The following is a 23,593-nucleotide window of genomic DNA, read 5'->3' on the forward strand; positions in this document are numbered from 1 at the left end:
GCACTGATCTTCGGTGGGCTTCAGCTTCAGCCGTTCTAGTTGACTGGCTTTGTGAGCTTCATCTAGTTCTTGCCAGGTGTTGTGTACGTCCATGTTGAGAAGCGTCGTAGTCGAAGCCTTGGATGGGGGCTCCTGGTCGATTTTGATGGGTTTACATATTAGAAGTGCAGTTTTTCTACCTCTGCATTCCTCTGCGCGAGGGTGGGCGCGCCATATGTTATTCGACTGTAGAAGAGTGCTTAGATCACGCGTAGCGTGTCTCGCTTTTTAATGCCACTTCTATGGCCTGCAACCTTCCTGACAAGATGCAAGAGGTGTCGTAGCGTTCGCTGCAGCCGCCCGAGGGTGGCTGCCCCAGACCCGGTTTTTTTCGGTTGTGTAGCCCTAGACATCGTACAGTTTGCACTTATGGGATGGGCGTTGCATTGAATGTGGCGCTGGGATCGGGTTCATTGTATTTGGGTCGTGTGCCTCTAGTTCTTGACTTGAGGGCGAGGTGTTCCGACTTCTCGGGTGTATAGCGGTGGTCGTATTTTCCCATCTAGGTCTCAATGGTGTCTGCTGCTTTCTTTAGGCTTGCTTTTAGTTTCGGTGTTTGAGGCCCTTGTTCATAACCTTAAATCTTCATAAAAAGCCTCTCGTAGGTCTGGTATGGCGTGGAGGAGGCTGGGTAGCTTGGTCATGGCGAAGACGAAGAGCAGCGGCGATATGAAAGAACCCTGTTGGGTGCCTGCTCGGTAGTCGGAAGCTGTCGTTGTGGAGATTCTATATTCCCACTGTGGATGTGCGATCCGTGAGGAAATTCCTGAAATAGTCATTTGTCGGCAGACCGCCGCCTAGGTCTTCGAGGTTGCAGAGGATAGCTTTATGACTCAATTTATCAAAAGCTCCCTTTACATCGAAAGCTAGGATTGAGGATTTACTTCTGGGGCTCAGGCGGTCTATGATGGCTTCCTTGTTTAGAAGGAAGGCGTGATGCGATGACAGGTTCTACCTGAATGCGACCATACTGGTTCGAAAATATTCATTGTTTTCGAGGTATAGGGTTAGCTGAGTGTGTATCATGTGCCAAAAAGTTTCCTTACGCAAGAGGCAAAGGAAATTGGCCGGATCTTTTTGATGCTTAAGTGTTTGTTAAGTGCGTAGATTATGGAGATGTCCAAGTGAAGTCCAAGGCAGCCGGTAGCTCACCTTACTCGGGCCCGTATTTAAGTACTGGAGCAGGGCTGCGGTGACCTGCTACGGATGGTTCCGTAGACGCTTCTTGATGATCCAATCTTTGCCTGGGTTGGTGCCTCTGGTGAGCTTCAATAGTGCTGCAGAGAGTTCAGTCTGCATAAAGGGTTGGTAAAGTTCGACGTTTGGTTCCCCGGCGTAGAGATTGCCATGTCCCGTCGTATTAACGCGTGGGTCGCCGCAAAGCTTCTTCTGAATTTCTCGGAGGGTCTCTTCCAAACCGGCAGGTTTGTGCACGAGCCTACACAGATGCTATCGCTGCTGCGCCTTTGTGGGCCCGCTGTCGAGAAGGCCGCACAGAAGGTGCCACGTCGTCTTTGTGTTCAGTGTACCCTGCAGTGTGCCGCAGAACACGTGCCAGTTCTATGTTCCTAACTTCGGGTATGATTATGCTTGCTTAGTGAGGAGGCGATTCGGTTGTTTTTTTTTCTTGTTTAGCTTCTGTCTCTTCAATCACTTGAAGAGAGCTCTTTTGGCTTCCCAGAGGTGGAGGAGGTGCGTGTCGACGTCTGGCGTTACTACATTCAACTGTATTCTCTTGGCGTGGCGTTTCGCCGGGTCGAGGACTTTCTTCAGCCAGTGAGGTATGTTGTCGATGGTGGTCTCGACATTTAGCACGCCTTTGACTAACTTTCTCTCCGTCACCCGGGACGTTCCAAACATGCAGGGCTTGCGAGTGTGAGCCACTGTTAGTTGGAAGATGCGGTGTAAGCGCCCAAGGTTTCTCGGTGTAGGCTCCATTCTGCCGAGGGCCTGTTTAGCGCAAAGGTGATATTTGGGTTTGTGTCTCTGGAGACACTGTTCTAGTGGTTTGGCGTGAGTCGTTCCACATGGTGAGTCTGTGTTGTTGTGCAGTGTTGTGCACTTGGGCACCTTTCTTCTTGGTGGTCTGGTGTCCCATGTCGTGCGTGAGGCGTTGAAGTCTCCCACTATAACGAGATGATGACCATCGATGCGTTTCTAAATTGGTCGGACAAGGTGGTCGAAGTGTCAATGGTCGTCTCCGGGAGGACTGTACACACTCGGTATGACTTCTGTACACTCTCCGGCATGACTTCTATTAAGGTATGTTAGGATTGTATGTTAAGGATTGCTGTGTGTTTTGTTTGCACGTGGGCATTGTGCCTTCGTAGCCGAACGTATCGTGTATTTGTTTCTTGCAATACAATGAGGTCGGGTGGGTCTTTGTTCGACAAATTCTTGTAAGGTAGCATGCCGTGGTCCGCAGGACCGACAGTTCCACTGCCATATGCGGAGAGTCGAGAGCGCGTTTGTCGTCCTGTGATTAGAAACGCCATTTTAAGTTTGTTCCGTTCCCTGCCGATATTCGCGGGTACGTGAAAATGAACTAGATGTACTTCGACCATTTACTCGGGCCCATTTCTGTCGGGTTGTATGGGATTTAGTGAGGTGTTGAGGTACGCTTTGGTTACATAGCTTTTGTTCACGTGGGCTATGAAGCTGTTTTGGTGCGCTACAAATTCCTCGGCCGCAGCGTCTAGCGTGGAAATCTTGATTGCCATATTTCCGGCAGAATTTGCGATTGCTGCCTGGGCAACTGATAGCAATTAATGCTCGGGCAATAATCCGCGGCCGTTCCTTATTACGTCCGCTTTCAGTCTCGCTCTTCGATGCCGACCCTACCGCAAGTCGGTGCAATACTGCAGGACGTGCAGCGGCACAGTACACCGCCAGGATGTATACCCAAGGCCACTGCCGCCTTATGCTTTAAATGCGGCAAAACCGATCAACTACTGGACCATGAGTGCAAGCCCGCCTGTAAGTCTTGCGGAAAAGGGCACGAAACCACAATGAAACATTGCAAGAAAACTCAAATCCACCGCCGCCGTGCTTCGACATACTACATCAAGCTATGCGCAGGCACAAAGCGAGAGACAGTCGCTGGAGCTAACACGGCGAATAATTCCAGAAATTGGGAAGCCCAGCCAGCAGCTTGGTTAATAGTGCTGGAATGAAGGATAATTTGGGATTATTCCCCAAATGAAGTAAAACTAGATCTATACTGTAATCGTCCTCCCAATCCCACTCAAACTTGCCCAAACACGTGAGCTGCTCGGACGTGGCAAAGGGATCAAGTGGATCGAAAACACACACGCAGCTCCAAATGTTCGTCGGCGGAAACTGGGCCGTCCAGCCTTTCTAAAATAAGGTACGAATTGAACAAAACAGGTTGCATAATCAAAACAGTCACCTACAAAGCCAACAGGCCCTCATTGACAAGCTGATCCAAAGCGAACAGAAACAACAAGACAACATAAACAGGCTTTTACAAAAGTGCAAGGAGCAAAGGGCCGCATAGACAAGCTGCAACAGAGAAGTACGAAAGTCCAATAAACATTGGACAGCTGCTACCCTCCCTTCTTAACGTAGGTGTGGAAATGTACTTGACAAACGATTTGGAATCCTGCAAGAAACTCATAAAATGTACCTACGCCACAAGGAGGATCTTTTCATACTTTTACTACCAATATTTAGACGAGAATATTTAACGAACTTCATCATTACGGGATTGAGGGCGAAAATGTTGGTGGAAAAGTAATGACTGTGTTTTAAAACACCAGGTTTAACTGTGTTTAATATGCTATGTCTCGCGTAATTATTTTTCCACCTTACAACAGGAACGCTCGACAACGGTAAATAGCCGCCTGATTAGGCATCCGCTCGCCGCATCACAGGCGATCCCAGGCGTTCCTAGGAAGAATGAACTCTCCTCAATGCCTGGCTGGCGCACACTCTGAAGGTGCGAAGCATCGGCCCTGGCTTCGGTCACCGCGAACTCCGAGCTGCCTTTTCCCCGTAAAGCGTGAAGCCAGTGCAGCGCAGCAGCAAAGAGGAGCAGAAAGGTACTGAACAGAGTTGTTTCTTCCGGGTAATGCCTGGGGCCGCTGATTTCGCGTTGCGCGGACACATAATCATGTCGCTATTTTCATATTTTGCGCGTTATTATTATAACGAGAAAAAATAAGGAAGCAAGATGTAAAAAACTTTAAACAACTAAAAAGGCTGTTTTAAAACACAATTATTGCTTTTCTTTAAAAATTCACGCCGTCATTTCAGTAATAAAAAAGTTCGGTAAAAAATGTCACCTAATTACTATTGCAAGTTCGCTTGTGAAACACAACCCTCCTGGCGCAGTATGTCACTCCCGACAAAATACCATTGGTTGCGTCCTCTTGTATTCTACATCTAATTAATAAGAGTTTGGCTAACATTTGCTGGCACTCCCTGTATATGCCAAAATAGCGTTACCTGCGCGTGTTTAAAGATAATGCATCTGCAAGTTTTGCTGCTGACATCATTATGGTGACAGGCTCATACATGTATGAGGAGAGTTCTTTTTGAAGAATTAGTAAGGTCTACAGAACATTTACATTTTCGTCCAAATATTCAGAAGATTCAGAAGATCTGAAGCCGTCATACACAATATATAACAACTTTAGTGAAAACAACTTACACGCCAGTACAATACGCGATCCACTCACTATTCTAAGCAGAATGATTGTCCCAGCGGCGAGAGAGGCCATGACGGGACGCTTGCAATGTTCGTTGAATGATTGCTGCTAATATCTAAAGACGATTTCCAAACCAGCGCACAAGAGAATTATTTTCTCTGGATAACGTATTCCCCAGAAATCTTGCCATAACTCTATTTTGAGAAATCCTGAGCGTACGTCTGTGGCTTAAAACGTTTTCTAAAACGGATTTGATCTATGAAAAGGCTATGTCTCGCATAAAACAAAAGTCCTTTTCAGCGCTCAAATGCCGCTTTCCTAAGCAATAAAAGAAAAGAGACTCAGCTCATATCTTTTTCAGTTACAGGCGCAAAGAAGCGTCGTATAAATATGTTTTCTTGATGTCGCTCTTTAACTCAATTCAGATTAAGCCATATGAAAAGACGAGAACTTGCTTTCACCACAATTAATATGCCAGCGTCTTACATCGAGGTACTCGTTCTTTGTGGACGTTCTTTACAATAAAGGAACCAAATAGTAAAAGAATTAGGCTCTCTCGATGTAACCATGTAGTGCCCGTTCGATCGGAATCAGTAGCTCTTATGTAGAGCAGAGTGTTGTTTCCCCAGTGCATCCGACACATATACGAGCGCACGTTTGGCTGTCATGTTATTATCGCGTCAGCCAAGCGGACAAAACAATGCGCAACCCTAGATTGAGGTACATGTTATACTGCCACAAAGCTGATCGAAAACAACCTGGGGAGTCGCATTACAGGCTTCTCCGTAGGAGTTGCGCTGCACAGCACCGAAACTTCATTGATTCATTTACATTTAAAGGCAGTATTTTTTGGCGATTTAGCACCACTTTTCCGTATCGGGTATGTATAGGTCTCTTCTGAAAGTAGTAGGACTGGCTTTTTTCCTGGGTGAACGGGCGGACGAGAGGTGATCAACCTGAACAGGATCGGCGAAGGGGGATGTCGGGAACGCTGGGAAAAATCGGCAGTCGGCTTTCGGCCAATGAAGAGAGCAGGTTGCTTGTACTGTGAACCCCTGTCGAAACGCCTCGTCACGGAGAATGATGGAGCGTTTACAGGATCAGCGATACGCGATCAAACTTTGTGTAAAGCTTGGCAAAATGGACAAAGAGACTCACAAAACGATTAAAGAGCGCTACTGTGATATTGCCGTAGGTAGATCTGGTGTTTTCTTTAGTGGCACAAGCTGTTCCGAGAAGGTAGGGAAAGACTGGAAGATGACGACCGCTCCGGACGCCCTTCGACCAGCAAGACCAACGAAAATGTGTCGCGAGTGAAACATTTAGTGAACAATGATCGCAGGATGAGTATCAGAATGATTGCTGATCATTTGAGCATTCCTCAAATCCAAGTTTTTGAGATCGTGACAGAAAACTTAGCCATGATGAAAGTTTGAGCGAAGTTCCTGCCGTGAGTTGTTGTCAGAGGAGCAAAAGGCCAGGCGGAAAGCGAGTGCCAGGCTCTTCTTTATTATGTGAATGAGGACCCCCACTTTTTGACAATGTAGTGACCGGTGACGAGACGTGGGTGTTTGATTACGACCCGGAGAGCAAGTGGCAGAGCTCAGAATGGCACACCCCTTCTTCGCCACGCCCCAAGAAAGCACGAATGAGCAAATCCGAGCAAAAGTCAATGCTCATTTGCTTTTTTGATCGACATGGGGTCACCCACAAAGAGTTCATACCACCCATACAAACAGGTAAGGCTGTTTTTATTTGGAAGTCCTCAAAATACTGCGAAAACGCATTGTTCGTGTCCCCCCAGCCATCGCCAACAAGTGGCGGCTGCACCATGACAACGCGCCGAGCCACATAGTGTTCCGCGCAGTGGAGTATACTGCCCAGCACAAGGTGGCCATGCTGCCCCCCTACGGTCCCGACTTGGCCCGGCCAGACTTTTTTCTATTCCCAAGAAAAAATCCACGCTCAAGGCGAAGGATCACGGAGCGGTAGAGGCGGTTCAACAGGCCGTGACGAGGGAGATAAACAGCATTCCGGTCCAGGCGTTGCTGGAGGCGTGCGTAAACTGGAAAACTCGTTGGCAGCACTCTGTAGATGCGGAAGGGTGGCACTTTGAAAAATTGTAATCATTTGTACATTTCTCAGGAATATTTTTTTAATGAGACCTACTACTTTCAGAACAGACCCTGTATACCCAGTTATCGTGGTCAGATCCACGAAGCAGTGCAGCCTAAAGCTGTGGGCCGTTATGTGCTGCTGGGTTTCTGGAAGCACTAGTCGCCGTGATCTTCCCCCAAGATATATATATATATATATATATATATATATATATATATATATATATATATATATATATATATATATATATATATATATATATATATATATGTGGATCGTGCAACACTGATGCCTTCAGGTAGCACGTGTGGGTTTATTGACCTATTCATTTACCCAAAAATATCACGTACTCTTGACACCTGCGGTGGAAAGGATGTTCCACATCCGCCACCAAGGTGTGTGAGTGGTGGCGCTTGCTAACACTCCCAGGCTTAGTTCTAGTAGTACCACATAAACACCTAAGAAATTGGGGGGAAGATGGTACCGGAAGTCGCTCAATTGCTAGAGCATCGCACGCGTAATGCGAAAGACATGGGAGCGTTCTCTATCAGCGGCAAGTTGTTTTTTCATCCATTTTCAATTCCAAAAAGTTACAATTTCTGTGTTTCAATTAGTAAGTACAAGCAATTTTCCCCGTGTGGCCCTTGGTGTCTTGTTCGTTGGCTCCTTATGATATAATATACAAATACAACATAAGATACGACTTGTACTTGCTAATTGAATTAAATAAATGACAAATTAATGGTAATGAAAGTGGATAAAAAAAAACAACTTGACACAGGTGGGAAACGATCCCATGTCTTCGCATTACACGTGCGATGCTCCACCAGTTGAGATAACGCGGTAACTTTTCCCGTCTATTTTCTTGCGTATTTATTTTTCATTACTAGAAGTAGCCCTTCTAGTCTTAGCCAATGCCACCACTCACATATCTTGGCGGCGGATGTGTCCGCCGCCAAGGACAGGCGTGACGCCTGTCCTTTCTAGCACAGGCGTCACGAGAACATGATCTTTATGGGTGAATGCAACTGATCAATAAAGCCAGGCGTGTCACCTGAAGAAATCAATATTGCCGGATTCGAGACCCTGGTTATGTAATGAACGAGTGGAAAGAGGGTTAACCCTGGGACCCAAATTTTATTAATCATATCAGAAGAAGTCAACAAACAATGACACCAAGGAGAACATAGGGGGCCTTCTACTTCTTAATTTAATTAAAGAAATGATGAATTAATGGAAATGAAAGCGGATGAAAAACAAAAATTTGGTCAAAATACGAATAAATATGTCTGTGCTACCTTTGAATATGAAGTTAAGAATACCGTCATACCCGGATGAAAATTACGCCTACAGCTTTCTTATGCTATGGGAAACCTCGAGTTCAATGACGAAAAGAAGATAGCAAGACTGAACTATCTGCCAACGTGATGTCATGTGTCTGGGCTAATACCGACAAAAACAGGAGCAAAAGTGCTCGGCAAGCCAGTTGCGGGTTTCTTCTGCCTGAAAGGAGATTGTACGCTGGATGGTCTTACCACGGCTATAGATGAGTCGATGTTTTACAACAGGGCTAAATTCGCCCGGCTATCTCGAATAAAAAAATACCACAGTCCAATAGCCTGGAGAGCCATCGCATGTAATGGCTCGTAAACTCGAAATCCCCATTAGGAGGAAGGGAAAAAGGCGGGTAGCATAACGGATTTGCCCATCATATGGCACCCACTTGCTCTATGACAGCAGTTATATTTAGTACTAAAGCATATTTTTATATCGCCAGCTGTTGAGCAGCGTTTTATCTATCGCACCATACCTGCATTCCAGGGAGAACATATAAACGTTCACGCAATATGTTACGGCAATTGATAGCTGAACAAACCTGAAGGAAAAGTTAATAATTTGGCCACTGAATATTGAAGTATTAAAATATTCCGGTGTGCTTGCTACCTTCCAGGACAGATGTCATCGTAAAAGCAAATGGCTACACATTAAACAATCATAAGTACAGTGAGCTCTAGTGCTTATAGTGATTCGTGAATATAGTGTTTCCTACAATTTCGCGAAAAGGCCTGTTATCGTTGTGGATAACGACGCTTCTGGGAAGGCTGGCCCATTCCTGAGAACTGCAAGAAACAATTACTCAAACAAAGGTGTTGTACGGCACAAATGACTCCTAACTTCTAATATGGCCCCCGACAAGATTTGGAATAAATTGTGGTAGCAGAATTTGGTAGTCGTCAAGTGTGATCTTTGAGAAATTTTACAAAACATCGAGATAGACGGCGTCTTTGCGACTTGCAGCTATGCATACATGTATTGGTTTGGTTTTCACTGACGTTATATTATGGTGTTAACATTGTTTGATTGAAAAGGAACTGCATTCTCTAAATCTAAGGAAGAAGGTAATTGTGTATTACAATCCTCCATTGCAATTCCGCGGGACCGACACAGCATTACTGTCCTAAAGGCAGAAATACGAAACAATATTTATTTATTTATTTATTTATTTGCTTATTTAAAATACCTTACAGGCCCTATGGGGCATACTGTAATGGGGGTTACAAAATCAAGGAAAAAAAAGAATAAACAGCCTTCTAAAGTGTAATAAAAAGATACGCCTCAATGAAGGGCTCGTCAACATTACTACCAAAAACATGAAAAAGGAACAACTGAAGTAATGAAAGGCCATAAAGGTACACTTAAAGAAATAACACGAGTAAAACTTAACGTACGGTACCAATACTAGAAAGTAAAATACTCGAAAAATGAACATACCAGGGAGCACAATTCTTGAAGCGATATTTGGGGAAACAGATGCAAGAAATCAGTAATATATACAGGCCATACAAGTGAACACGTGACGCAGCATAAAATAGCAATTCATAGGAGCAAGATAGCAATGCATCAATATTACAAGAAGTTCGAAGCCCATTGTCAAGTGTAAGAAACAAGATGAAGTGATTTGTAAGTGCTATTATGAAAAATGCTCGTGTAGGAGATGACGAAATTTTTCCTGATCTGACTCGGAAGTAATGTGATCAGGCAGATTGTTCCACAAGCGAATGGCCGTAGGGAGTGCGGAAAAGTTAAGCATGTGTCGTACCGTACATGCGCGCAAAACTTAAGTGGCTAATTAATCGGCGAGACGTGTTCGAGGCGATCTGGATATGCAGTGTGGATTGTGCGGCATTATAAACATATTTGTGAAACAAGGACAACAGAGCGATATTACGGCGAAGAACTAATGGCTGTATGGAATGATCGAGTTTCATTTGCGTTACGCTGGAGTGATGGCTATAATTGCGTGAAATGAAACGGGCAGCTCGGTTTTGGACTGATTCAAGCATGCCGATTAAGTATGTAGGATGTGGGGACCAAATGGATTATGCATACTCGAGCTGTGGACGAACAAATGTCTTATAGGCCAATTTGCGGATGTTGGAAGGTGAATTACCCGGATTACGACCTAGGTAACCTAATGTCCTTGAATGTTTTGCGCAAACGGCTGCAATGTGGACTGTCCAGGAGAGGTTTTCGGTGAGGTGAACACCCAAATATTTATACGATACGGTATGTAACAATTCGTTATTATTGACTTTGTATAAAAAATGCGAGTTGCCACGCTTACGACTAAAAAATTACCTGACATTTTGTACATTTAAAGCCATTGACCAGGTGTTACACCAATTATGAATTAGGCTAAGGTCATTTTGAAGGGTCAGGTGGTCGTCAGTACTGTTAATTGATCTGTAAATAATGCAGTCGTCAGCGAAAATACGTAAGCAAGAAGAAACATTAAGTGGCAAATCATTTATGTAAATTAGGAAGAGTAAAGGGCCCAAAACGCTGCCCTGAGGCACACCAGAAGTAAAGTAAGTAGGAGACGAAGTGATATTATTAACTACTCTGAACTGTTGACGATTCGAAAGAGAATTACGAAGCCAAGTTAGAGTGAAGGAGTCAATTCGAAGTGCAGTTAATTTTGCAATAAGGCGACAATGAGCTACACGATCAAATGCTTTGGAAAAGTCAAGGAAAATGCAATTGGTCTGCTGGTTATTGTTCATGTTAAGGTGCAGGTCAGTCGTGAATTCGAGTAACTGTGTCTCACATGATAATCCTTTCCTGAAACCATGTTGATGGCAAAGAAAGAAATTATTCGACTCTAGGTGATTATAAATATGAGAAGCAATTATGTGTTCGAGCATGTTGCAGCAAATGCAGGTCAATGAAATTGGACGGTAATCTTCCGGGGAGTTTTTATTCCCAGTTTTAAATATGGGTGTGATTTTGGCCATTTTCCAGTCATTGGGCAGCTGTCCCGATGACAAAGACTGCTTGAATATATGGTACAGAATGTTACTGGATATAGAAATGGTATTTTTTATTATCTTGGAACTAGTATTATCTATACCAGATGAAGTAGATAACATCAAATTATTAATAAGACATGCAATTCTCTCCTCCGAGATTTCAATACTTTCCATGAATTGCCAGTGATAATCAGCAACATCAGGTACATTGGTATGATCCTCGCGGGTGAAAATCGATGAAAAAAAACGTATTAAACGCAGAGGGGCATTCATTGTCAGAGAGAGGAGTATTCGTATCGCTTTGTAAGGCTATCCCGTTTGAGTCACGGTCAGGTGATATAACTCGCCAAAACTTGTTCGGATTCGAATGTAAGCGAGAAGGTAAATCTGTGGAGAAATATTTATATTTAGCTGCAGCTAAGGCAGAAGAGTACGTTCTTAAGCAACGCCTGTACCTTTCCCACGAAGGAGCATTATTGACGCGTTTAGTGGTATTGTACAGAGGTTTCTTTTTGTTCCTGAGCTTACGTAGGGCATTATTAAGCCAAGGATTTGTTTTGTCATTTGTTATCGAGATCAACGGGATATATTTGTTAATTAGAGCAGACATATTATTCTTGAAACATACCCAGTTATCTTCCACCGAGCGATTATAAAAAGAAGGAAGTAGCGTGCGGTTGAAAAATACTTCAAGTTCATCGTTTATTTTAGAGTAGTTTGCTTTGTTATAATCACGTATTATTTTCTTTGAGATCCATGAAAAGGGTAGTGGAACACTGATTGTTACCTGTAGTAGATCGTGATCGCTAAAGCCGTTTAGATGAATTACGGATTCAATCGTTTCGGGAGTGTTGAGTATAAGGTCTAGAATGTTAGTACCACGGTAGGTTTGTTAACGACCTGCAATAGGTAAAGATCTAAAGTTAAGAAAATCCACTCATGTTCGACAAGATGATGATAGATTACGTCAAGTTATGAGCGGAAAGTTAAAATCACCGAATAAGTAAACAGAATGCGCTGGACAGAAATGGAGGGCCGTGGTTATGCTATTGCGTAGTTCTGTAACGAAAGAAGTGCTGCAGTCAGGTGGACGGTAACAGGCACCTACCTGTAGTTTGGTCATATATATTATTACTTCAACCCACACAATTTCAAGAGATGAGTTCGAGTCGATAATAAGTAAAGATAATGATTTTTTAACACCGAGTAGAACGCCACCGCCTCTCTTGCTAGTTCGATCTTTGCAGTAAATATTATAAGAATGGTTATCAGGAAGAATTTCGTCGTCTGTAATGTCAGGATTTAGCCAAGTTTCGGTAAGAACAAGAATATTAGATAATAGGGAGAGTCTTGGCGTGTAATTTCGCTTGAGCTCACCCTACACGCCTATTTACATTAATTAAGGGATAATGAGACGTCCACCCAATCGTAGCAATTGCTAGAAACAAAACCCATACGGGTTCCTTGGAAGAAAAACCTCGCAGTTGAATCGAAGTACGCCCCGGCCCGGTACTCGAACTCGGGACTACCGCCTTTCCAGGGTCGCCGCTCTACCAGCCAGGCGGCTAGCAGATGCCTGGGCGAAGTCTAATTTGCCAACTTTAAGCAAAGGCAAGAGTTTCCCGTAATAGTTCTGCGGAAACCCACAAGGTGGAGAGAAGTAATTAATTAAGGAGATTCTTCACCTTGCGGGTTTTCGAGAACTACTACGTGAAACTCTTGCATTTTCTTCGAATTGATGACAAATTCGATTTCGCCCTGCCATCTGCTAGCCGCCTGGTTAACTCAAATGGTAGAGCGGCTGCCTCATAAAGGCGGTCGTCCAGGTTCGAGTCCCGGACCAGGACGTATTTTTCTTCAACGGCGAGAGTTTTCTTTCGAGGAACCCGTACGGGTTTCATTTGTCGCAATCGCTATGATTTGGTGGATGCCTCATTTTTCCTTAATAAATTACTTAGCTCCACCTTGCGGGTTTCCAGAGAACTACTACGTTAAACGCCTATTTACAGTAGGCATTATGTTCGCCTAGAGTTACGTTTTTCCACTAGTCCAGAAGGCTCAGAAGGCTCTGAATATCAGTTACAACAAAAACAAGGTCAGAGAGCAGGCCTTGGTTTAGTTTTCTCTAGTGACTTTTTCGTGATATAAATCTAAGCCCCGCGATACTTAAGTCACATAGAAAGACGCAAAAAGAAGTCAAGGTGGGTGGTTGATCAAGTGATCTATACAAGTATACCACTTTTCGGTGGGGTTTAGTGGCGCAAGCCGATCAAAGTAGGAGTGCCATGGCAATAATTCTAATTTTGATATGACAAGAAAAGCTGCTGATCATATGATAACCCTAGAAATAACTTAAGGTCGACAAATTCTTAACATCTTTCTGAGTATTCATCCACCGGAGTTAGATACCGAGACGGCGTTGTTCTTAAAAATGGACGAGATTTCCCCTTGTGTAGCCTATCTACATATGAGTTTGCTTATACATATCTCGCAAACATATTTGGGGAACTTAATGCGTGAATAGATGTTAGCACCCTGCACTTTTATTTACTTATTTAGTGTAAAATACCTTACAAGGCCACTACATGGGGCATTGAGCAAGACTGGCATAGAATTAAGTAAGCACACACAATCTCGTAACAATATGAAGGCAGAGAAAAAGAATGCATCAGGCAAGTGGACAGTCTAAAAATGACAAACATATTAACACAAACAGCTGTCTATGAGTACAATAAAGAGGAGCTCGATAAGTTTACAACACTTCAATAAGATAATAAAGTTACAAGATTTCATGCGCAGCAACTTGCGAAGCGCGCTGCCGAAGCGTGTTTGCTTACACGATGCAAAATTTTCGCACAAAAAAAGAGAGAAAAGTGGTGAGAAGGCTCTACATTATTCACGCAAAGAATAAGGAAAAATAACGTAGCGACAATGGTTGTAAAGTTCACATACATATTTTCATCACGTCAAAACGATCGTATTTTGTGTTCATTTCTTTCTTCTATAACTGCACTTATATTCGTTTTCGCGTGTTTCCATGTTTCTTCCCGTGGGTCACGAGCGTGTATTCGCAACTTTAGTATTTCGAATGCGGCAGTAACAGGGCTGTCAATTGCTCACCTGCGCGTAGTCTACAAACCATGTATGACTGATTGCAGACGCGTTTGCTGCAGCTTAAAGGAGGTATCGTGTAAGCGCTGTAAAAATAACGCTTTTAAGGTCGTCTGCTTTACGCGCAGCTCAGAACCACAATGTTCTGGCGGCCCGTATCAAGTATCTTAGGATTTGCCCGACACACCTGACAGCTCGACCTTCGGCGGCGCACTAGAATTGCAGTAGCATTTACGGCTCGTTGACGTCTGGTTTTTGGAAAAGACCTGTCCGATGCCAGAGGCCGGCATATGCGACAGTAAGGTGACGTGTGTATCTCCATGCGTACGCCACTCCCGGTTTCGCGTTAAGCGACGGAACCTATTTTTTACACATGTTTTCAGGGCTGTTCATATTCGGCGAAAATATCTCGTGTACCTAGCCGCGTTAATGGCCGCATTCGTGCGTGAGATTCTGGAACCGCAATGTTAGAAACATTGAGAAATGCTATATATAAATGCTATATATAAATCAAGAGAGATCTTAGGCTTGTGGGATCGCCTACGCTGGATTTCTCCGCGATAAGGTGACCTCCCCGCCTACAGGATCATCTGGCTGAGCTATCCCGGATGCTCGGTTGCCAAAGTCAATAGTTTGAATCCTCATTTTTTTCATCTGATGGTGTTAAGCTCGAATTCAACTCCTCCAGTGCACTACATCTCCAGGCTAGGAGTAGCTCCTAACACCGCCAACAGAGGGCGTGAGCCAGTGGGGCTAAGCTAATCCAGGTACAACCACATTAGGAAGACCCACTAAGCTTCAACAAAACACACTCCCTCACCAGAAAAAGAATTGGCCTCCCTGGTGCAATATTCGGCCACTCCCTACCAAATAACTCATTCGATCAACAAATAGCCCTCAGTGCCCAGTAGCAGCGGAGGGCCTGACTAAGGTGGCGGTTAGAGCTGTACCGCATCGGAGGGTGCTATAGGAATCCCTGGGCCCGGACAAGCCGCCAATGGAAACTGATCCTCGCAACGTATAACACTCGAACTCTCTCGAGAGAGGCTAGCTTAGCAGCACTCTTTGAGGAACTATCAGGCATTGGTTGGGGTATCATTGACCTTAGGTTAGAAAAATTGGTGAGGCTTGTACAGTGCTCAATAACGGCCCCGTCCTCTGCTATAGAGGGCTCCCGCACAAGAAGGAATATAGGGTAGGATTCCTAATGCATATGGACATAGCGGACAACACTGATGAGTTCCACATCATTAATGAGAGGGTAAGAGTAGTCGTAACAATACCAAATAAGAGGTCAAAAAATAAAGGTAGCGCAAGCCTGCGCTCCAACCTCCAGTCATGATGATGAAGATGTATGAAACTGAGTATACGTTAGACATTGGCCACATCAATGAAAGACTGGGGGGAAAGCAGGCTGGTGAACAAGCAATCGGCAACTACGGCATCAATTCTAGGAACATTGGAGAAGAAATGCTGGTGCAGTTTGCGGAAAGGAATGAGCTGCGAATAATAAACACCTTCTTCAAGAAGGATACCAACAGAAAGGGGACCGGAAAAAGCCGTAATGGTGAAACAAGAAATGAAATTGGTTTCATACTTTCTGTCGATAACAACATAGTACCGGATGCAAAAGTGTTAGGTAAGGTAAAGTGCAGCGATCATAGGTTATTCAGGTCTAGGATTCACCTAAATTTGAAGAGAGAGTAAGTAAAATTGGTCGAGAAGAAACAGGCCAACGTAGACGCAGTAAGTATAAAAGAAGAACAATTCAGGCTGATACTTGCAAAAAATATGCAGCCTTAAAACAGAAAGATGAAAATGACGTGGAAGTAATGAATGAAACCGTAACTAGGCTAGCCACAGAAGCAACAATTGAAGTGGGAGGTAAGAAATCAAGGCAAACAGTAGGTAAGCGCTCCCAAGTAGCAAAGGACCTAATAAAGAAACGACAAAGACTGAACGGGCCCAACTAAGGAGATCAAGTATAATTCGCGGAGCTTTGACAACTGTTCAATAAGGTGAAAATAACGGATATTCTAAGTTGCAACGTCAGAAATACTGAGGAAGCAGGCAGAAAAATGGACACAGCATGAAATCAGCGACAAGAAAACTTGGCATAAGATAAACCAAGATGTATGCAGTGAATGTAGGGTAACATCCTAAGCAATATGGAACATATAGTAAAAGCAGCGAAGAATTCTAAAGTGGCCATTATTTTTTCCAGAGCAGTCACTTTACCTCCATTCGCAGCAGTAATGAACACGTCACAGAGGTCTATAACTAGCGATGAAGTAAGAAGCAGCTTGCAGGACGTGACACTGGGAATAGTAGCAGGAGAAGAAGTCGATTTAATCAAAGACGGAAGAGACATGCTGCTTGAAAAACTGGCAGCCGTTTATACCAACTGTCTGACAAGTTCAAGAGACCCAGATAATGTAAATAATGCCAACGCAATACTAATCCCTAAAAAGAAGACGTTAAGGGATTGAAAAATTATAAGCCCATTAGCTTAATGCCTGTATTATGTTGCTACGGAAGGATGAATGAAGAGAGGAAGAAGACGATCGTGAGACGCTGGCTGCTGCGGGTTGTTGGTGGCTAGCAACCTTAACTACTCAGGCTCATTTTTTACGCATATATATATATATATATATATATATATATATATATATATATATATATATGTATGTATGTATGTATGTATGTATGTATGTATGTATGTATGTATGTATGTATGTATGTATGTCTATAATCTTCTATACTCCCAACAACCCCGTAACATATTGGTAAGAGGTGCGGGCTACCACGGCTAGAAACGGAGCTCCGCAGTGGACGTCGCATCACCGTCCGCACCATGAATGACGGTGAGCACTCGAGATCAACGTCGTTGCCGCCTCCTACGTCACCATCGCATGCTACGGCGCTGTCCCCTTCAGTTGTGGCTGTGCAACCCAAGGATCCCGGAACTCTCTGCGTGACCGATGACGCCGACGTTGAGGTGTGGGTGGCCATGTACAAACGCGTGAATGGAATCAAAAGATGGGACCCTACGCTTATTCTTGCTGCCTTGTTGTTCTACCTAAGAGGCACGGCAAAGTTGTCGTACTAAAATCACGAAGTGGAGCTAACCAGCTGGGACCAATGCAAAGAGAAAGTGACAGAGTTGTTTGGCGAACAAGCCGGCCGTAAAATTGCCGCCAAGCAGGAATTGGCCTCCCGTGCCAAATTCCCCACGGAGTCCTATGTCTCGTACATCCAGGACGTGCTGGCATTTTGTCGTAAGGCCGATCACGACATGACAGAAGCTCAGAAGGTCGGGAACGTTCTTAAGGACATTGCTGACGACACGTTTAATCTGCTCATGTGCAAATACTGATCTACAGTTGAGGCAATCATTAAAGAGTGCCGATAATTCGAGCAGGCCAAAAGCTGACGCTTCCTGCAACCATTCGCCAGACTTCCCAATACTACCGCAACGTCGACGTGTGAAGATCAACCCACGCAGCAGCATGCGTCGCCATCAGAGGACGTGGTACGAATCGTTTGACGTGAACTAAATGCGATGGCGGCCGCAGCTTTCAGTTCACATAGCCCTGAGGCTACCATATTTTCAGTTCCCCTCGTACAAGCCATCGTTCGCCAGGAACTTGAAAACATTGGTTTACATTCTGTATGTGCTGTCACCTATCCCAGAGCAAACGAACGCCCTTCTACTATTTCCGCTCCACCCCGACGCTTCTCTCCGCGTTATCGTAACCCGACTGAGGAGAAATGCGGCAGACCAGCCGATATGTTTCACCTGTCGCCGCATTGGTCATTTCGCCCGATAATGTCGCAACTCCTGGCCCTCAACACCTCGCACGCCGACCAACCTGAGCCGTTTTGATGGAAATGCCCGTGATGTTTCGCCCACCGCCGACTCTAACAGCTCCGATAACTCTGCTAGGGACACGGGGTACAGCCGCTCACTGTCACCGCGCGGACACCAGTCTCGTTCACCGCAAAAACGTCACCCATCTTCCCGTTCGCCGCAGCCCCGTCGCCTTTCGTCCCCTGTGGCGCTTGGCCGCACCCTTTCGGGAAATTAAGAAATGCAGCCATCAGAGGTGGTACTGCACTGCCTATTACTGCAGCAAATCCTCTGTCTCTGCCCACAAGGAGAAGTGTCATAGACGATAAAATAGACGGCGTACCTGTCCATGCCCTCGTCGACACTGGAGCCCACGTACCTGTGATGAGTGTTAGCCTACGTAGATGTTTAGAAAAGGTCCTCAACCCAGCAGCAGCCCGAATGCTTCGTGTGGCCGACGGCGGTGTGATGGTTGTTCTTGGAATGTGTACTGCGCGTTCAACTACAGCCGGCCGCCCTACTTCTCTTCGCTTCGCTGTGATCGACAATTGCCCACACGACGTTATCCTTGCGTTGGACTTTTTATCCACTCATTCGGCTCTCATCGACTGCGCGACCGGCGTTCTTCAGTTGGAACTGCCGCAACTCGTCGATGCTCCAAGCATCGTGCCACCGCACTTGTGCTCGCTTCACGATGTGTGTCTGTCATACGAGGCATTTATTTACGTAATTTTGACCGCCCAGCCACAGGTTTTTGACGGTGAATATGTGCTTCGCCCCGTCATCGATGTGCTTTTGAACAGGAACGTCGCAGTTCCGCATCCGTTGGTCACGGTTACTAACAACGACGTCGTTCTACCGGTTCTGCATTTCAGCCTGTGCTGTCAAATGATTCCGGCTGGCATGTTCTTGGCTAGCGTTTCTAGTGGTTCCCAATTTGACAGTGAGAGTCTGAATGCCGAGAGTGGCATATTAGCGCCAATTCCAGTTCACAGCTCTGGTTCTTTAACGAATGACTTCGTGAAAATGATTGCACCTGACCTCACCCCTGCACAGGCCACGGACATGCATCACCTGCTTGAATCGTACAGTGACATCTTTCATTTCAGCGACAGACCTTTAGGCCAAACATATGTCGCTCACCACCGTAGAGACACGATTCCTATTCGTCGGCGTCCCTATCGGGTATCGCATGCTGAACGCCGAGTCATCCAATCAGAATTGGAAAAAATGCTCCTCAAAGGGGTCATTGAGTCATCAGCCAGTCATCAGCCTTGGGCTTCGCTTGCCGTCCTTGTGAAAAAAGAAGATGGTACCTGGCGTTTTTGCGTCGATTATCGCCACTTAAACAAGATCACGCCCAAAGACGTCCACTCACTACCCCGCATCGATGACGCCTTCGACTTCTTGCACGGAGTGAAATCCTTCTAGTCCACCGATCTTCGATCCGACTACTGGCAGATTTCAGTTTATGAAATAGACCGCGAGAAGGCGGCCTTCATCACGCCGGATGGCTTATATCAGTTAAAATTCATGCCCTTTGGTCTATGAAATGCTCCTGCAACATTTGAACGTATGATGGACTCTCTTCTGCGGGGCTAAAAATGGGCCACTTGTCTTTTTTTACCTTGACCACCTTATTGTTTTTTCTCGCACGTTCGGCAGCCACCTTGCCCGGCTCGCTGCAATTCTTGCGGTCTTTTACGGCATTCTTTTGCCTATATTTCTTGCGCTATATCATACCGACTCGCCCTAATTTAGAATAGTTAAAGTGTTTCACATGTTAGTTTGCCTGATTGTTGTCTTGCTGTTGACCATAGCACAGCATATAGATGCTGCCTGCAAGTACAATTGCATTAGGCAAAACGTGCAGAGTGGTTCATAACAAGACTTCTTCACTATGGCAACAAAAACAAGACAGCAGCTTGCACGTCCAGTGCTGAGGTATACAAGTATACAAGTTACAAAAACTATAATTTCATACAGCAGCTACCCCGCAGGGGCGTCTGCGTAAATAATAATAATATTTGGGGTTTTACGTGCCAAAACCACTTTCTGATTATGAGGCACGCCGTAGTGAAGGACTCCGGAAATTGTGACCGCCTGGGGTTCTTTAACGTGCACCTAAATCTAAGCACATGGGTGTTTTCGCATTTCGCCCCCATCGAAATGCGGCCGCCGTGGCCGGGATTCGATCCCGCGACCTCGTGCTCAGCAGCCCAACACCATAGCCACTGAGCAACCACGGTGGGTACGTCTGCGTAAGCAGGCGTTTGGTGTGTAGCGACACCACGTACCCGAGCACATGGGGGTTGGACCATTCCGCGTCTAACCGTGCGCGGCTTAGCCGTGCCTGGGGAAAGGGGATCCTGCGTGTTGAGCCGATGCCGGGTGTTTGGACCTTTAAGGCCCCCCGGCGGAGGCAACACACCTCTTCGGCCTCTGCTCCCCCGGACTGACCCACCCGGGGCAAATCGGTAGTTGCCTTTTCCTTTCTCTTTATCCCTCCAACCTTCGTCTTTCTCTCACTTTCAATCTTTTCTGTCCTCTCTTTATTTTCGTGTTACTTCCGGCTTCGCAGGCAGCGAGGGTTAACCTTGTGCATTCTATCCAGTCTTGGGTATATGTATTCGGTTATAGCGCGGTTGTACCGCTGGCGTGCGCAGAACTGAATATTTCCGTCCTGTGTCGTCCCCTGGTTGGGCTCCATGGTGGGCGGCGGCCATCCCTGCCGAAAACACCATAATTCTAACTGCCACTTCTTTTCCCCAACTACCTGATCGCCCTCAGAAACGAGGGCGCACCGAAGATATTTTCCAATTTCTTGGAAACAAACCACCAAACATCCCCCGATTACATGTAATTCATGCAAACAAACCTCTAAAGACCATGAGAATGATTTCTCCTTTCCTCGTGTCTAAGTATCTCACTGAAACTCTTGGTACAGTCTATAAAGCATCGAAAATGGCTAGCGGCGATCTCCTTTTGGAACTCCGCGATCCGAAACAGTTTGGAAATCTTCCTAGAGTTGAGTCATTTGGGGAAATCCCAGTAACAGTAACCCCACACCGAACTATGAACAGCAGCCATGGTGTTGTTTCTGACGACGATTTGATGGAGCTAACAGAAGCCGAACTGTTGGAAGGCTGGAGTGAGCAAAACGTGATCAATGTTAAAAGAATCATGCTAAGGCGCGACGGGAAGGCGATAAAAACCAAGCATCTTGTACTAACTTTCTCCTCAAGCATTCTGCCTGAAACACTTGAGGCCGGCTACGTAATGCTACGGGTCAGGCTGTATGTTCCAAATCCTCTCCGCTGCTTCAAACGCCACCGTTTCGGCCACAGTTCCCAGAACTGCCGAGGCCGGCAGACATGTGCAAAATGTAGTTCCCGCGACCATGCCTCTAACACATGCGAAAACGCTCCACACTGCGTGAACTGTGATGGCGAGCATACCGCATACTCGCGGTCATGCCCGTCTTGGAAGAAATAAAAAGAAATAGTCACAATCAAAGTAAAGGAAAACATATCATTCAAAGAGGCACGCAGGTGGGTAGCATACCTTCCAAAGACCAGCTTTGCCGAAGTGGCGCGTCAGGGGAAGCGTCACAACGGCTTCCGGCGGCTGTTCGACCCACAAGCAGTGAGTCGGCAGTTACGCCATCTGCGCCCACGGCGGTTGCAGCTAGCGCTGCTCCGTCAGCCCAGCAGAAGGGACCATCGACCCCGAAGGTGGGCGCAGCCGAGGCTGCCCCAACCTCCGAGGCCCCCTTCCAGCGCTGGCAACGGCCAGCGCAGCCAAATCCCTCTGGGAGCCCCATCGACCTCCGGGCTGGTGGGCGCAAGGGTCTCGCCTTCCGAGGCAGGACTCACCCGGAAATCTTCTCGCTCGCAAGAGCACGTTTCCGGCGCCTCACAAGAGGCAATGGACACTACACCTATCCTCAAGGCGCGCCAAGCGCCTAAGGAGCGGCGAGGCTCCCCCGAACGCTTCAGAAAGGGCAAAACCTCCCTTACAGGGCCTCGAAAGAGCTCTGTAGTCTAAGGCATCACTTCCGTTTCCGTACACACAGCACTTATTTACTTTCAATATGGATACACAAATTATTCAATGCAACGTCAGAGGTCTCCTTAGAAACCTTGATGATGTGCAAGAACTCATCAACAAACACAATCCAAAAGTGCTGTGTTTACAGGAACCATATCTAAAATCAAAACACACAAACTTTCTCCGACAGCATATAACTTATCGCAAAGATCGCGATGATGGCGTCGCATCATCGGGTGGTGTTACCATTGTCATCCATAAAAGCATTGCGTGTCAACTTTTACAGCTACAAACGCCTCTTGAAGCAGTGGCGGTTCGAGCTGTTCTCGCAAAGGAACTCATCACCATTAGCTCTTTTTACATACCCCCACATTACAAATTAACGAAACATGAATTTCAACCCTTTATAGATCAATTGCCAGAACCTTATGTTGTTCTGGGTGATTTCAATGCACATAGGAGCTTCTGGGGAGGCTCTCGTATCGATGCGCGAGGTCATCTCATTGAACAATTCCTTTTTTCGTCCATTGCGTGTCTGCTGAATAAGAAGGAACCCACTTATTACTGTCTCGCAAACGGAACCGTTCCTTCAATTGATCTTGGCCTAGTTTGCCCGTCAATACTGTCTGAACTCGAATGGGAAGTTAACAGCAAGCCTTACGGAAGCCACCGCTTCCCCAGACTGCTAGGAACACCTAAAGAAAAGGAATATCCACCACAGGCTCCTAGGTGGAAGATTGATACAGCCGACTGGGAGAAATTCCGAACTCTTAGTAGTATTTCATGGGATGACATGTCCTCGCTAGGAATTGATGCTGCTGTGGAGTATTTTACAGCCTTTATAATAGAGGGCGCATCTAAATGTATGTCAGAAATAAATGGTTTGGCATGCAAACGGCGTGTACCGTGGTGGAACGATGAATGTAGGATCGCTCGTAAAAAAAACAACAAAGCGTGGGGGTTGCTACGCGCTTCTCCCACTGCGGAGGATCTTATTAACTTTAATAAAAGTAAAGTCTCAAGGCAGGAGAACGTACCGACAAGCCGGACGATCGGCGACTCCTTCATTTCCTTGAACTGATGCTTGATCCCGATCATTGTGGCTTCAGGGAAGGGCGCTCCACAACTGATCACCTTGTACGTATTGAAGCAAACATCCGTGACGCATTTGTACACAAACAGTTTTTCCTGTCCATATTCCTCGATATGGAGAAGGCATCCGACACAACGTGGCTCTACGGAATCTTGAGAGACCTGTCAGAAATGGGCATCCATGGTAATATGCTAAACCTAATAGAAAGCTATTTGTCCACTCGTACCTTCCGGGTAAACGTCGGCAATGTAATCTCACGTCCTTTTACACAAGAAACTGATGTACCTAAAGGAGGCGTGCTCAGCTGCAGACTCTTTATCGTGAAAGTGAACACGCTTCGTGCTTCAGTACC

General features: G+C 45.7%; 1 protein-coding gene across 1 annotated transcript in view; it reads right to left on the reverse strand.

Moving 5' to 3' along the window:
• LOC142591299 (uncharacterized) overlaps window positions 1–23,593 on the reverse strand; it is a 133,554-nt gene that overhangs the window by 32,240 nt on the left and 77,721 nt on the right. Inside the window, exon 3 of the mRNA XM_075703629.1 lies at window positions 23,186–23,402. Within this exon, the coding sequence (XP_075559744.1) occupies window positions 23,384–23,402 (19 nt within the window). The 3' untranslated portion in view covers window positions 23,186–23,383. The remainder of the gene's footprint in view (window positions 1–23,185; window positions 23,403–23,593) is intronic.

Source organism: Dermacentor variabilis, chromosome 8, assembly GCF_050947875.1.
Source record: "Dermacentor variabilis isolate Ectoservices chromosome 8, ASM5094787v1, whole genome shotgun sequence".
Classification (NCBI taxonomy): domain Eukaryota; kingdom Metazoa; phylum Arthropoda; class Arachnida; order Ixodida; family Ixodidae; genus Dermacentor; species Dermacentor variabilis.